Raw genomic sequence first — 16658 nt, 5'->3', positions numbered from 1 at the left:
CGAGTAAGTTGTGTGTGTGGAAAGTCAAAAGCGAGAAAAGACGAGTGGGTTGTGTGTGAGAAGCTAAAGAGTGAGGGGAGATGAGCGATCAAATTTAAAATAGTAACTGAGTCTTTAAATACAGACGAGTGTAAAAAAATTCATTGTATCTATTATACATATATAGACGAATATTAGAAGAAAACGTCTGTAATAATATGATAGACAGATTTTTCTAAACGTCGTCTGTGTCTATACGATGCAAACAGATGTATTTGTAAAAGCCATATGTCACTTTAGTACATAAAAAACGGTTTTATTATAGATATATTCATCTTAACCACCCTTAAGTATATTTTTTATGATGAATCTTAAAAAATCGTATGTGGCCGGGCGCGCACGTTCGGGTGTGACCACTGCACCCACCCACACGTGCACGCACGCGCGCCATTAGTCCGATCAACCTCCCCAGCCGCCGATTAGGCGTTAACCGACATGATGCAGCATGCATTGGGCTATACCAAGCTTGTAGCTTTCTCGCTCGTGCGGTGCGGTAGCGCATCGGCGTCGCTCAGGCCGGCGCGTTGCCGTCCATGTCGGCAGCTGCGGCCAACCTCCATTCTTGTGCACATCGGTCGGCGGTCTCCATCTCTCCGATCAGCATGTGTCCAGTCCTGCTCCGTCGTCAATGCAACGTGTTTACGGCAGGAGCAATTTAATGTGCCTACAAATAAACGAAGCTATATATCTAGTTAACAGTTACTACTGAATACTACTGCTACTTTGGATTGTCATGTCTTAATTATGGCTATGTGTAAACATATATGTAAATCTATCTCTAGCAGATACTTTAAAATTTTATTTTTTATAATATTATTACAGCATCTCCTAATACTATTATAATATCTTCTATTTTTTTTCATCTTCAACAGCTACCCTATTTCCTACCTTCTATTACTCTCCTCTTCTATTCGGATCCACAACCATACTCTCATAAACAGTGTTGAGGAGTCTCTATCCGGCTGCAAATTTGGCGTCTCCAGCATCTAACCGGCTTCCCTGTAGCAACCGTTTATACGGTTTGCTGTCTCTGTTAGAGTTGCTTTCGGCGGTAGCAAGCGGCAAATCAGCTAAGAACAATGATGCGGTCTACCGATGGCTCCTTAGTTGGAGTTGGTCTAAGTTGGTTATACCTTCCATTTGTGTAATTTGGTATTTCGCCCATCTCTTCTCTTCTTCTGGAATCTTGGAATACCAATATCCAACCTTAATTCTTACCAGGGATTTTAATTTTGTTTTATAATTTTTTTTGGACAAAAAAGACTGAAATTCGTGTAGTTTCGTCAAAATTTTTGGCATTTTTTATTCTCCGTTAGGTAGGTTTTACATATCAGTGAAAAAATTTGAATTAAATATTTCATTTCCCTCCAAAATTCTTGAAATTAAAAAAAAGAATTAAATATTTTATTTCCCTCCAAAATTCTTAAAATTCACAAAAATTCGTTGGCAAAATTTTAATCCCTGATTCCTACCCAATTTGCCACTAGATCCCAACACGTCTTCCTTGAAATGTTACAATAGAACAAAAACCAAGAACGTAACATAAAAAAACAACTGTGCATTGAGCCATTTTGGTATCAAACATATCTTTCTAAGCCCTAGGAAGAGACTAGGCTTCAAAAGTAAGCCACGTTGTTTAGAGGGCTGGTTTCTTCTTGGCTAGCTAAGTTATTAGATTGTGGTCGAAGGCTAAACTATTTTGTTTTGAAACCCATTGTATTCTAGTTGTTGGTAATTCTATTTTGAAGTTTAAACTAGAAAATTATAATTTGGCAACCTAAATTTTAAGTTTTAAACTTTTGTTTGAAAATTTTGAAGTTGAAAATTTTACGCTATTACCATTTGAAATATGAACTGCTACTTTAAAAAAATATATGTAGTTTTACATCTGGAATGTAAACTCAATACCAAAAAAAATGGATTGTTTGTGATAATTCGGAATCCAAATGTTGGAAACAAAATAGCTACATCTGCTTAATTTCTTTTATTATAAAGTAGGCCCGAGATACGTAATACACTCCTATTTTCTTAGTCAAAAACACAATGCATTTCATAAAAATGCAAAAAAATATTGCAAACTGAATTACCACTATTTACATACCTCCATGGTGCACTGTCAATTAAAAATGTTCAGCACTTGTTCCTATCTAATAAGAGAAACAGTTGGTACCACTGCTAATAGCTTCTTTGGCACACGATGAATTCAGATCCTTTTCTACTTTCCCTATCATCTCAACTCTCAAGGGGGAAAAGAAACCACCGGATTCTTGGTTCTTAGTACATTGCCCTACCTCCGAATGGAAAAGACAAAATCTCCTAAAAAAATTGAACAAGACAAAACAAGAGCATAATCTAGGCCCGTGCTTAAAGTATAATTACGAAGCAAAACAAGGACTTTTATGCAAAAGCACCCCCATTAAACCCCACCTCGTCGTCCTCCTGTCTCCTCCCCCTCCCCACTCGCAACTCACAAGCTGAGCAGCAGCCAAGAAACCTCAAGCCTGCCACTCACCCCACCTCCCCCAAGAAACCAAGATTTCCCTAGTGCGATGCTGTGATTCTCGTGGAAATTGGATAGTTATGACGCCGCCACAGGAGCGGGACTACATGGGGCTATCGCCGGCGGCGGCGGTGGCGGCCACGGAGCTGCGCCTGGGGCTGCCGGGCACGGAGGAGGCGGAGGGAGGTGAAGCGGCGGCGGGGGCGCCGCTGACGCTGGACCTTCTGCCCAAGGGCGGGGCCAAGCGCGGGTTCGCGGACGCCATCGTGGGGGGAACCGCCGGGCAGCGGCGGGAGGCGGCGGCGCGGAGCAAGGAGGAGGAGGAGGAGGAGGAAGAGGAGGAGAAGAAGGCGCAGGCGCCGGCCGCAAAGTAGGTGGACTTTGGTTGGTGTGTGGGTTCGCCGGTTGGTGCCTTGCGGTTTGAATTGAACTCTCGTTTTCTTGTTCTTTTTTGAAGTTTTTTTTTTTTCATTTCTTGTTCTTCGGTGAAGGTTGATTTTTTTTCTTATTTACAATTTTTCCTTGAAAATGCGAATTGGTCTTCTTCGATGTTCTTTGCGGGTTTTATGCGTTCTATTTTTGTTGACAGAGAAAAAGTGACTATTGATTCGCTTCATTGATTATTTGTTTCTCGTGTGAATTGTTGATTCTCCTGTGTTTTTTTCTTGAAAATAATTCATCTGGTATTCCCTAAAAAAATTGTCAATCTTTCCTAATTAAGAATGAAAAATTGTGGAATGAAAAATCGTTGGGAGTTTAGTGCCTTGTGTTATATCGGTTACATTCATGTAAGGTATATTTTGTTTAAAAAAATCTCTTATAATATATTATCAATGGCTATAAAATCAACGTTATATTAAAAGTACTTTGAAATACAAATATATTGAAATAAATTTTATATATTAAGTATGTATATAATTTGACTAAATATCTGTCAAAATTTATGAAGTTTGATTTTTTCAAAATAAAATACACCTTATATTTGTTTAGGAGAGAGTAATAAATTGTAAGAAATGGGAGAGTAATAAATGGTAAGAAATGGTTGCAACCTATGTCTGCAGCACAAGAGTAAACCCAGTTATAAAAAGGGTTCTAGTATTTAGCTAAACAAAGGAGAACATTGCACGAAAAATATAACCATTCTTTCTTGTGAAAAAAACTGGCGAAGCTTTTTTCTCTTCTCATCGTTGTTTCTGCTGTGGAAAGTAAGTAACTTTTGTGTGTGTTCTCCACTTGCGTGATGCCAGTGTGCCGGAGTCGCTGCAATAAGGTAGTTATCAAATGTACCAATTAGTGTGGATTTTATTCTCTGTGTTCAGCAGCTGGGGATCTCTGCCCTCTCAGTATTGCAACCTCTCAATCCGGCAACTCCTTGCGGATGAAGTTGTGTTGTAATTATCATTATTTTGTGCATAATAGACCAACCTTGAATGGATATTGTTTTGACTGTTACGATGTCTGTGACAGGGCACAGGTGGTAGGATGGCCACCAATCCGCAGTTACCGTAAGAACACCATGGCAATGAACACGCCTACTCCCAAAAGCAAAAACGATGCTGAGGCAAAGCAGGCACCAGCGCAGGGGTGCTTCTATGTCAAGGTTAGCATGGATGGTGCGCCATACCTCAGGAAGGTGGACCTTAAGATGTACAAGAACTACAAGGAGCTCTCACTGGCGCTGGAGAAGATGTTCAGCTGCTTTACCGTTGGTGAGCTCTTGTGTCGGCCCTGATCTTTCTTGAGCTCGATTGTGTTGTGTGGCAGTGAATGCATATTGCATAATATTTCTTAATTGTTTTCAAAGAATATGCTTTGACACATGCAGTCTTTACCATAGAGGTAGATGTAGTTTCCTTGTAGGACAGACATTTCCTCACGCTGCTTATTGATTAATGAAGCTGTTACCTTTGCCATTTTACGGACTGTAACTTTTGCATAAATTTATAACGAACAAGGACCAGATATTGTGTTTATAAAATATTCATTGATGTCTCTATTTTCTTGATTTTTTTCTCCCCCTGCCATCATATTTCTTGCATGATGTATCAACAGGAGAACTATTAGTATCTGCTATTATCCTCCATGGCTTGTAACGTTGTTGTTTGTGTAAAGCTTTCCGTTTTGGATCTTTCCCTTCATCCTAAAACTGAATCTGTACTTGGCGTGCACGACATTGCTTCATGCTTTTTGTGCTGAACTGCAGCATGTTAGAAATGCCATTGCTTTGCATTTGAGATATGCAGAGATAAGTTCACTTTTCAGTCACAATGTTGTCCGTTTATTCATCCATGTTAGTTACAAGACTGAGTTGGAGTACTTTCCATGGGGCATCTGTCTTCATCGGTGCTGTGAAGTAACTCTGTTGGAAATGTTCCTGAACTGGGCATCACTTTGAAATTTTTTCTGTTCCTGCAGGCCATAGTGAATCTAATGGAAAATCAGGAAGAGAAGGACTATCTGATTGCCGACTAATGGATCTTAAAAATGGGACTGAACTTCTGCTCACTTATGAGGACAAGGATGGGGATTGGATGCTTGTCGGTGATGTCCCATGGAGGTGAGTGATGCCTATAGCCCAGCATTTCTCAATATACAGAGCTGCATGCACCAACCAGTTCACTGAAAGCTTAAGCTGATAGAAAAAGGTGGGTAATTCACTTATACTTCAACACTCCCCTCATGTGGAGGTACCCTCAGGCCTTAGACGTGAAAGTAGGAGTCGGTTGTAATTTTTTTGTTTAATTGCGCCCGTTAGGACTCAAACTCGAGACCTCTAGTACTGATACCATATAGAGTTGCATGCACCAACCAGTTCACCTAAAAGCCTAAGTAGATGGAAAAATGTGGGCAATTCACTTTTACTTCAAGAATATTTACTAGAACTTCTAGCAAATTGGACGATTTGAAGTTGTATTTGTAAATATCAAACTCGAGAGGTTTAAATGCATATTTCCTTATCCCCATGTGCATGGATCCCTTTGTCTTTGATATTCTGATGGCTTTCTTATAGTGGGTTGGAAAATTTAATACATTCTATATACTGCTTGAATTATTGAAGTGTTTCATTTGTTGGTGTTGAAATGTTGTTGCTTAGTCATGTCTCACTTTTTAGGAGGATTTTGTAAATAACTGTTTCTTCAGCACATGGATTATCGTTCCAAAAATAAACGGGAAAGGTTTATGGTTGTTAATAAAAGAAAGTTAAATGCTATGGTAAACCAGAATTCAAAATTAGGTTCACAAATATGCCAACGACCAACCCTTTCTGTCGTATGGCCTATGATCCTCTCCCTTAAGAGCCATTTTTTTTACTTTATTTTCCTTATTTGCGTGGCCTACACAGCATAGCAATGCCTGCCTCACCACCTTTTTGCGTGTTCCAATGAGTTCTTAACTTGAACCAGGAGTGCAGGTACTGTGTTGTACATGAAAGGCTGCCTGACTTCTAAATTTTATTTTGTTGTATTGCAGAATGTTCACGGGCAGCTGTAGGAGGCTCAGGATCATGAAGGGTCCAGATGCAGTGGGCCTTGGTAAGTACAGGTGATATATGCTAGAATATGGATGTTTACTTGTGTTGTTGCCTTTTTCTGTGGAGGCATATCAGAGGAATCTACTGCTTGCAGTTCTGCATAGCTGCACCTTAGATAAGCTTTTTGCAAATTTTTCAGAAGTTCAGGTTTGCTTGAATTAGGCTGGGTCTCTTCCATTTACTGTGGATGTCCATTTACTGTGGACATCCTTTTTGCTTGAATCTGCTCATCACTTTTTTGCACTTAATACAAGCTTGTAATACGACAATGCACTTTCGTTTTTCAGCTCCTAGGGCCACTGAGAAGAGCAAGAATCGTAACTAGGAAAAGGATGAACATGATCCCTGCTCCCTGCAATCACATCACACTCTTACTTGTAAGGCCCCATTTTCAAAACCACAAGGTTAATGGACTTAAGATGTGAGAAAGGGTTTACTTATATCAATCTGTACCTCTTTATTTCTTTCTTTTTTCTATTTTTGGTTTGGACCAAGATATGTTAGATTGCAAACATAAGTTGTGTAAGTCCCTGTATGTCTGTCTATTTAACTGTGTGCCGTAGTTTCTGTTGTAAATGGTTGTGCTGTGTGATCCAAACTGTTTTTGGAGTGCTGCTTTGTGCTCGTTAATGTCCCTGATGAGTCGGTATCTGTTTTTGGTGCCAGTCTAAAATTAGGTATGCAAATACTGTCTAGTATGTAAGAACATTCTGTGCCATGTGATGCTTCGTGAAACCCTCTTGGTTGCTAGAAGGGGCGGATTACTGCATGAGCACTGTTTCCTAACCTGGTTGTTCTGATCAGCTTTCTGTTCATGCAGAACCATTAGAGTGTTGATAATTCTAGTAGTTAGAAGATCACATCAGGCTGTCATAATCTTCTCTTTCTGTTGTAAGGCATTGCACTTGCTTGGTTGCTTACTTCGGTTAATGGCATTGCTCATCTCAAACCCCTACCAGTTTAGCTGGTCCAGGGTTCCTTTTGGTGTCCGGTCCTTTCCAGTCTCTATGTAGCCTGCACTGCAACTCTGCAAGTGTGGTGCATGCCCAATTCTCAATAGTGGCCTTCAATCAGTGCTTTGGTTAGTGGGGGCCTTCCATGTGTTATCCTTTTCCTGGTGTCATGATACTGTCTTTGGAAAGCAGGGAGAGGCTTCCTTGCAATCATTCATCCAGCATCAAGAAAAGAAGAAGATAGGAAAAATAAAATGAGATGGTCGTAATGCCGCCGTGAATTCAGGCTTTTTTTGTTGCCCTCTTATACTATACTCTCTTGCTGTATAAACATACATATGCAGTGGTTTGGGGGTTGGCATGTGTAATTGGATTAGGATATTGTTGGCGCATTCCATAAGCTGCTGCTTAATATATGGATGGGTGTCCTTTCATTCTGAAACACAGGAGATGCTGATGCCCCCGGTCTTGCATGCATCTATCCATCCATGCTGCCGTTGGCTTGTTTGTGATGGGGAGAAAGAAAAAGAAGGGTGGTTTAGTTATTGCCTTGTTGGCCTAGGCTAGGGTATCTTTCTTTCTCCTTCTACTGGTGTGGTGTGGAGTGGTTATTGGTTTGGTTGATTTGTTCTGATTCCTCTGCAACTGAACTGCAGATATGGTTGGCCAGGTAGAGTAGACTACGGACATCTCATTCCCATTTGCATTTGAGAACCTTTACAGTACACTATGATACTAGATAATGAAGAGTATTATTGTTGTGATTTAACCATCTATTTTAGTAGGTATTAGTGTAATTATCTTGATACCCTTAGGGATAATTACGCCATTGACTGACCGGACTTCGGACTTTCGCCACCCATCATCGACCGACCGACGGAGGGTGGAAACCCTAATAAATGAAATGAACAGAATAAGTGAAAGCTTATCCGAAGAATAAACTAACATTTTGATCTTTCCTAATTAAACATATAATTTACAAGTTTATCAGAGTTTTTTTTCCAATCCTACCCTTATGATACACATGATACTTTTTAATAATACCCATGATACTAATGGGTGATAGAGTATCATTGGACCAATCTAAGCCACCGGATAAAAAAAATAGACGGTATGCACTAATTTAGGTGTACTGTAAAAGTCCTCTTGCATTTTGGCCGCTGGTTGTCCTTTTGTTGTCTCACTTGACCAATCCTTGTTTTTGGAGCAACCTAATCGATTTATATTTCACTGTACCATATTGCTATAGTATCAATAAATTGATACGTCCCTTCCAACATATAGTATCATATTGATGTTTCCTAATTTCTAAAATCAATTAATTGTCGTCACCTAGTTTGCATGTATTGAATTTTGTGCTCAAGCTATATCTTATATAAGATTCATATCATCAAAATAATCCTATTGTGACGCACTAGCACATAATAAATGTGTCTCATTAAATCCCTAATTTCAACGTCATCGTGACTTCGTTACTGACGTATGGATCCAACCCCATGAGTTAGGGATTCCCATCCCATTGGGAGTAGCCTTAAAATACTTCTCTCTCTTGTGCACGTACGGAATACAGATGAACGGTGTAAGCTCAAAGTTAGGATTCTCATCCCATTCGGAGTAGCCTTAAAATACTTCTCTTGTGCACGTACGGAATACAGATGAACGGAGTAAGCTCAAAGTTTGTCCCAACTGTGATGATATATACTGCTTTAGACGCGATGATTGCACGGAGGACATCTGTATGATGAGATGTTCACCATCTTTAGTTACACTGATTTTTTTCATCGGAAGAATAACAGAATTGAATTTTAATCGCACAAGCGCATAATCTGCTACGGCAGAGCAAGTGCCTCTCATGATGCTTCTGTTGGTTTCCCTTTTGGTGTCCAAGTACCCAAGGTCCCAAGGCCATCCATCCATGGATCCATCATACCTGCACCTGCAAGTGAAGGAAGAAGCGTGCGTACGTGCATCTCTTGTTCGTGTCCTTGGGTAGAGAGCCCCACTGAACTACTGGGTCCTGTTGCAGTGCAATTATAGTTCCACACATGCATGTTTCACCACAAAAAGTCTCAAGTTTCATATCAAGATTAGAATCGCTTCGTCCAGGTTCTAAAGGTCTTGTTCTGTAAATTAAATCTTCTGGCAGGTAGAAGATGACCGGAGTTACGGATGGATGTTCGTAGTGGTGGGGCAGCTTGTATGGTCCCTACAGGTGACCCATGGCGAACTAGGGACTTGCTAAGTAGGATTTTAGATCATCTTTAACTATATTTCCTTCATTTTATTCCCTTTTTGATTTTTTTTCTCATTTTATTTATTTATTTCATCAATAATCGTTTTCCTTTACAGAGATTCGTGAAAGGAAATAAGAGAGAATCCCGTTCTGAAAGTAATGATCTTATGAATCCCTTTGTAATAGAAAACATGAAGAAGAATCGTTGGAACGCTGAAAGGAAAAAATCCCTCCATAAAAGAATTTTAATTACTGACGGGAATACCTTGAAAATGATTTAAAGTCGGCTTGCTACATAGCCGCTGTTCGCCACATTTTGTGGCAGGCCGCTATAGTTCGGCCCAAGCATCTACCAAACATTGGGCGTGTCAAATTTTCTTTTTTACCGAGGTCCGGCTGTTAGATATTTGCTTTCTTGTCAAATCTTATCACAAATGGTGGCGGACCATTTGTTCGCCACCAAAACTTTTGGCATGGTGTGATAAGTAACCAAACAGCCAGTTACACTCATTATTCGTAGCTATTGCGTTTTATTATATTATTCAAGGACCTGTTTTTCCCTATGCAATTGACTACAATCATTATTTTTTTGTCATGTGGAGGCTATGGATTATGTGCCAATATGTTGCTTCAAGTTCGCCTAGATCGAGTAGTCCTGGTTCTGCCACGTAGACGCGTAAAAAGATGATGTGTATGTAGAGATACAGTGCACGACAACGCTCACGCATTGGGTGTGCATAGTCGACTCGGGGGACAAGTGCATGTGTGCACGTACACGGGAAGGCAACAACAAGACGTGGCAATCGCATTGCTGATCGATTGACTCGATCGACGACGCTGACCCTAGCTATGGGTTACGTAGCCCCCGACAGAAATCATAGAGATTGATCTCACAAGAGCAGCGCAACGAAAACGACGGTTTTGGAGCTATGACTAAAACCTAAATTGATACTATGTTTCCATGTTATCTCTAGAACATCCAAATCTTGTAACTCTATATAATCCACCTAAAGCCTTAAGCAACACATTGACCACATTAAACCAATTCCCTCTTATTTACATGGTATCAGAGAATATATCGTGCGTTTATGAAATCGAAGGCCTAGATTCCTTGAGCACAGCGCATTGAAGCAGAAGTACCGCATCAGAAAAGAAGTTCGGCGTAGCTATTGATCCTTACTGTCCGTTTCAGAAAACGGACGATTGAAGATCAAAGGGTGCATGGATGACCAATTTAGTCATCCACGTTTCCCTTAAGCTATTCACAAGAGAGGGGAGGGGTGGGCTTCGGTAGCGTCAATATTTGCTATTCACAAGAGGGAGGATGCGTGGTATCGCCAATGAGGAGAACAAAGATGCGTGTTTCGTTGAACAAGTGTGTGAACTACCATGTATTTTGCCTAATGCTTTGGCTCACGTTTCTTCACCAACAAGCGATTGTTTCCAACAATATTGGAGCTCGGGCGCAAATCATGAACGAGCAGGCAATTGGAAAGATTCGTACGGCGTCTATTTTCGTAGTAAAGCATTATCTTTTAGGCTACTTTACAATAATTCTTTTGCGGGTGCGTGAGCTTAGGTGTGATGCGTGAGGTTTCACGTTTGCGCTCGTTAATTTACATCCTTATTCGGCGGTTACTGTTAAACCCAACTAACTAGTGCAATTTACATCTTTTTCTGTGCTACAGTAATTTGCTGATCGACAGATAAAGTGGTGTCCAGCAGATGTGACATCAGCTTCTATAGGGATGCTGCAGGGAATCAGATATGGGCGAGGGGCAGCAAATTTGTGGACTGAATAGTGATTCTGTAATACTGTTTATAGAGAATGACTACGGATCCGAAGGAAAGATGAAAGTAATAGAAGGTAGGAAATATAGTAGTTGCTGGAAATGAAAAAATAGAAAGTACTGTAATAGTGTTAGAGGATACTGTAATAATATTATAAGTGATGAATTTTTAAAATATCTGTTGAAGATAACCTAACCTTAACAATTAGCATTATCTTTCCCATAAAAGACAGCAGATTATATCCAAATATCTGGGTAACCATATAAGCGCTAGGCAGGGCTGAGACCTTTTTTTATATTTTAGCTTTTTTAAAATTAATATTTTAATAATAGCTTGTCGAAACCTAAATTTTCAGAAATAGCCCTTTTTGTCACACCAAAATACCTGGCGTGACTCCCCAACGTAGTCACGCCACATTCATTGGCGTGACTAAATTGGCCACGCTAGCGGAAACTCCGACGCCTTTACACGTGGATTAGACGTGGCAGCCTGAGTCACGCCAAATTGGTTGGCGTGACTCTAGTGAACAGTATTTTTTGGATTAACAGTGTTTTCTGCGGTTTTAATTGTTCTCTTTTTGCTTTCTCTATTTGAATATGAAACTTTTTCTGTATGTCCTATAATTCATGATGAATCCATTTCAAAAGGATTCACCTCAATACCCCATCTAGGTTTCGAAATAAAAAACTCCAAAAATGGTTACTTTTAGAAATTCTAGTAATTTTTAAGGCCTCAAATAAATTCCCAAAAATCTGAGAAAATTCATTAATATTCCTATCATGTGGCGTAATAATTTCTAAAATTATTTCCAATACTAGGTTACTTGTTGAAAAAGTGAGTTCCTTCGCAATGCTCCATTTATATGCATTTTTATCATTTCATACTATTTAGCCTTATAATGTCCTCTAAATAATTAGCAATTATATTCGATTTTCCTCAAAATTTTGCCAGCGCTTAATGCAACATGTGCAAGTCCTATTTGCAAACATGCACATCCAATAGAGTCGTATAATTTGAATTATTCAATTTGGAATGTTGGTATATGTTACAATTTGTTCTATAACAATAATACTTAGGTGATTTGTGGAGCCAAAAAGGATTGCCATTTGCGGTCTAAACCATACCAAATTTATTGTATGGATAATTCAGAATATGTTTTAGCCCAACCACACATATGATTTTTAGGAAGACTAATAAACTTTAAATTGCGCATGTTCAAACATGGCTAAGTGCTATGGCTACCCACAGCCTTTGAGACTACAGTGTGAATTAAGCATTTTGAAACGTATATTTAAATTAGGAAATAATTTCTAATTTTGTTGAAAGTAGGCAATTAATAATATTAATGTTCTTAGGTTTAAGCCATGAGATATGTTCATCAAGAATCTATACACAATTTAGGTTATATTGAATGAAACAGTGGCAACCATTATCCATGAGTAGTTTAACTGTGGATTGGAATGAGCCATTCGATGGTAATTACACGACAGAGCTTTTAGCATGAAATGACGACACATCTGTCGTGACAAGATTATCCGAATATATTCTGGATGACAAACCAGAAAAGGTCCATAGACTTGATTTTGTACTATTGGATTAAGAGGTATCCACAAACATTAGGTACTTTAGAAAAAATAAAAGAGTATACATCATTTAAAATAATTTTCTATGCAAATGTACAGGGAAATGCAATGGAAGCTCAAGTGCCACAACGCCATGTAGATCAATTCAAACCACACCTTAGAGAAGGAGTTGTATATTTCATGAAGTTTTTCCAAGTGTTCCTAGCTAACAATAATTATCGAGCAGTTGACCACATATACATGATAAAATTCACAGGTCACACTGAGGTAATTGAATTCCTTGGTGCTTCTCCAACGTTCCCCAAGTATGAATATACTCTAGCATCCGTTGATACATTAAGGACCAGAATTAATTACACTAAAGACATGTTAGGTAACTATATATTCATTTATATATTACATCTACCATTCCTAATATACATTTTATCTATTGTAATACCATCATATAACTTTAATAAAATAATATATAATCTAACATTATACAGACACAATAGGACAAAAGGTCTCTATTGAACCTCCTACAACAACTTATGTCAAAGGTATTAAGAAGACAATACGGCACCTCTACATTTCGGATGGTAGGTATAACTACATAAAATAACTTATTGTAATTTATATACCAATCTTTACTCTTTTTCATTTATTCTTTCTCTTTAGTTTACTTATTTAAAGTTTATTAGTCTTCTTAAAAATCATGTATGTGGTTCGGCTAAAACATATTCTGAACTATCCATACAATAAATTTGGTATGGTTTAGACCACAAATGGCAATCCTTTTTGGCTCCACAAGTCACCTAAGTATTATTGTTATAGAACAAATTGTAACATATACCAACATTCGAAATTGAATAATTCAAATTCTACGACTCTATTGGATGTGCATGTTTGCAAATAGGACCTGTACATGTTGCATTAAGTGCTGACAAAATTTTGAGGAAAATCGAATATAATTGCTAATTATTTAGAGGACGTTTATAAGGCTAAATAGTATGAAATGATAAAAATGCATATAAATGGAGTATTGCGAAGGAACTCACTTTTTCATCAAATAACCTAGGGTTGGAAATAATTTTAGAAATTATTACACCACATGATAGAAATATTAATGAATTTTCTCAGATTTTTGGAATTTATTTGAGGCCTTAAAAATTACTAGAATTTCTAAAAGTAACTATTTTTGGAGTTTTTTTTTATTTTGAAACCTAAATGGGGGTATTGAGGTGAATCCTTTTAAAATGGATTCATCATGAATTATAGGACATACAGAAAAAGTTTCATAAATTTTAGAGTACGGCAACCTTACTGTTCAAATAGAAAAAGCAAAAAGAGAATAATTGAAACCGCAGAAAATACTGTTAATCCGAAAAATACTGTTCACCCGAGTCAACCAATTTTGCGTGACTCAGCCTGCCACGTCAAATCCACGTATAAAGGTGTCGGAGTTTCCGTCAGCGTTGTCATTTTAATATAGCGTGACTACGTTGGGGAGTCATGTCAGATATTTTGGTGTGATAAAAAGGACTAGTCTCTGAAAATTTAAATTTCGGCAAGTTATTATTAAAATATTAATTTAAAAAAATTAAAAAAAAAGTCGCAGGGCTGAAGACGCTCTAGCCAAGTAGTACTAGTACCTCTTTTCTGACAAGGCTGCACAACATGCAGTGAGAGGACAAAGCCATGCTGCAAATTGCAAATCGTTATCCCACCCTGTCAAGAAAAATGTGTTGTTTCAGGATCGTGCAGGCGAACACTTTATTATCTTGTTATCAATGGTCCTATATAGAACAGCTTAATTTTGCAGAGTTTTTCTGAAAAGTTACTGCCTGAAAAAGATGCATATTTGGCTTCCTGATTTTTTTTTGAGAGATTGTATGTACTCAGTATAAAATGACTTATATGCCCTTGAAGCTAATAATGTCTTTTTTTTTCCTGAATAAGCATAGAAGACAGTTTGAATTGATTTTTGATGGTTTAAGATGTATCATGAGAATATTGTAATAAGTGAAAACCATGATAATGTTGTAATAACTGGAAACAAATTGCCGCATTAATAATTCACAAATTAAAGAACTGATAAGAGGTGTGCACATGAGTGGCTAGAGATGGTTCCCCCTCAACGATAAGAAAATCATTCAAGATAAGAAAATGCTTGTGGCTAATAGGTATGGTTTATATACGCCTTCTGCAATACCATTTAGAAATAAAATATGGTCAATACTTAATCAGACCAGCAACACACCCGAGTGCCACTTCTTTGCGTACAGCATAATGAATCTTCTTATTGACATTTCTTTTCTTTCGCTTTTCACGAAACCTGATGAGTGAAGCAACCCTTTTTACAAGAACGTCTCTCCTCCGAAATATATCATCAATCATAACCTTACAGAAATGCTAATAAGAAATTATAAAGGAAGAACTTATTACTGATATAGTGACTATGAGAAGTAAGAACAGCGACGCGACGCAAATTCTGATGCTCACAAGCCACAATCATAACAACGACCATCGCCATTGATTAGGAAACAAGTCAACCTGCTCATTAGAGTTCAAGCCATTGCAATGACAAGCTCAGCAAGCATCAACAACAGGGTATATGCAATTACATACATTCCAAAGCACCATACACAACCATAAAATACTAGTCACGGGTACAAACAATAGTTATGTTACCAAAGCGGCAGCAATAGAGTTACGTAAAGCACTCTTATCAGTTTCATCTCCTAAAGCACTCCTATCTTCTATAGTAGCTTGGGTACCATGAGCTCCATCGTCATGAACGTAGTTTTCAAAATCAGCATCATGTATGGCACTGTCTCGAATGAAATTGTGAAGAACCATTACTGAGATTATGATTTTAGATTGCTTCTCTATTGGATAGCTAGGCAAGTTTAAAAATGTGCCACTTCATCTTTAAAACTCCAAAGCAACACTCGATCACATTTCGGAGAGATGAATGTGCATAGTTGAAGACTTCCTTGGATTCCACATGGTGGCGACCATGTTGCCAATCAGAGACATGATACCTTTGTCCATTGTAAGGTGCTAGAAATCCTTTTTTGTTAGGATATCTTGAATTGATGAGATAATATTTTCCTATTTAACGAAGTTTTAGTTTAATACATGATATACAAATGTTCATAAGAATAGATCCCGGTAAGTAATATACCTTCTGGGGAATATGAAAATTGTTGCTTGTATGTTATCAAAGTATCAAATAATATGCGGTGGCATGAACAGATCTTGGCCAACCGGTGACAACAAATATGAACCTCATATCAAAGTCACAAACCACCATGACATTTTGCGAAGCATATCCATGTCGGCCAGAGTATTTAGGTTGTTCACATAAGGGCACAATCACAGGTATGTGTATTCCATCAATTGCACCAATACAATCCTTGAAATGAGGCAAAACCTAGGTTCTTGGAACCTAGAATGCACTATTGTGAACTGAGGATCTTTAGATTTTATTATGTCAATAGCCATTCGATTGATACTATATAGTACATCAGCAAACTTTCTACTGACAGTTTCCAATGAATGCCCAAACTTGTTCTTTACTTGTCTAAACAATTGAAGTGCACCACATGCCCATAAAAATATTCTTAAGGCTTCCTTGCTACAAAGTTCTCTACTAGATTGCAAGCCACAATTATTTACCAATGTTTTGTGAAGCCATCAAAAAACTATCCTCCTCATTCTAAACATGTCATAACACTTGTCACTATCTTGAAGTTGAGCCTCAACCCATTGAATTCCAGTCATGATTGGAAGTATCCTAGCCTTCTTCATCCTGCTTGAGTCCCTATGGTATAACATACATTCCAAAACAGCATACACAACCATAAAATCATCATCGTCTTCATCACTACCATTATCTATAATGACATCACTTGGTTCTTCAGAGTTAGTAGAAGAGTTCATCTGCATACATGATTACAAAGGAAGCTATGGTGACATCAATCACAGATTAATAAATTAAGTCATCCTACATAATAGGATAAGTTTCAAAGTGATGACATAAGAT

The 16658-nt window shown here is 38.2% G+C and overlaps 1 protein-coding gene across 2 annotated transcripts; it reads left to right on the top strand.

Moving 5' to 3' along the window:
• The first annotated feature begins 2474 nt into the window (after nt 1-2474).
• Nucleotides 2475-6647, top strand: LOC133926802 (auxin-responsive protein IAA21-like). Of its 2 annotated transcripts, none has more exons than XM_062372904.1 (5): nt 2475-2909; nt 4007-4248; nt 4955-5096; nt 6011-6072; nt 6359-6647. In XM_062372904.1, the coding sequence occupies exons 1-5, from the start codon at nt 2620-2622 to the stop codon at nt 6394-6396; spliced, it is 774 nt and encodes a 257-aa protein (XP_062228888.1). In that variant the 5' UTR covers nt 2475-2619; the 3' UTR covers nt 6397-6647. The 2 variants fall into 2 exon arrangements, with proteins under 2 accessions (XP_062228888.1, XP_062228889.1); XM_062372905.1 differs by having other exon boundaries at nt 6011-6082.
• Nucleotides 6648-16658: the final 10011 nt, after the last annotated feature.

Source organism: Phragmites australis, chromosome 8 (assembly GCF_958298935.1).
Source record: "Phragmites australis chromosome 8, lpPhrAust1.1, whole genome shotgun sequence".
Classification (NCBI taxonomy): domain Eukaryota; kingdom Viridiplantae; phylum Streptophyta; class Magnoliopsida; order Poales; family Poaceae; genus Phragmites; species Phragmites australis.
Note: the sequence above shows the minus strand (reverse complement) of the source record. Positions and strands in the feature narration are given on the sequence as shown.

Excerpts from the sequence above, each read along its gene's own strand:
- LOC133926802 (XM_062372904.1), top strand. The coding sequence starts at position 2,620 with ATGACGCCGCCACAGGAGCGGGACTACATGGGGCTATCGCCGGCGGCG. Across the intron at positions 2,910-4,006 it reads GCGCAGGCGCCGGCCGCAAA|GGCACAGGTGGTAGGATGGC; the intron begins GTAGGTGGACTT and ends TGTCTGTGACAG. Across the intron at positions 5,097-6,010 it reads GTCGGTGATGTCCCATGGAG|AATGTTCACGGGCAGCTGTA; the intron begins GTGAGTGATGCC and ends GTTGTATTGCAG.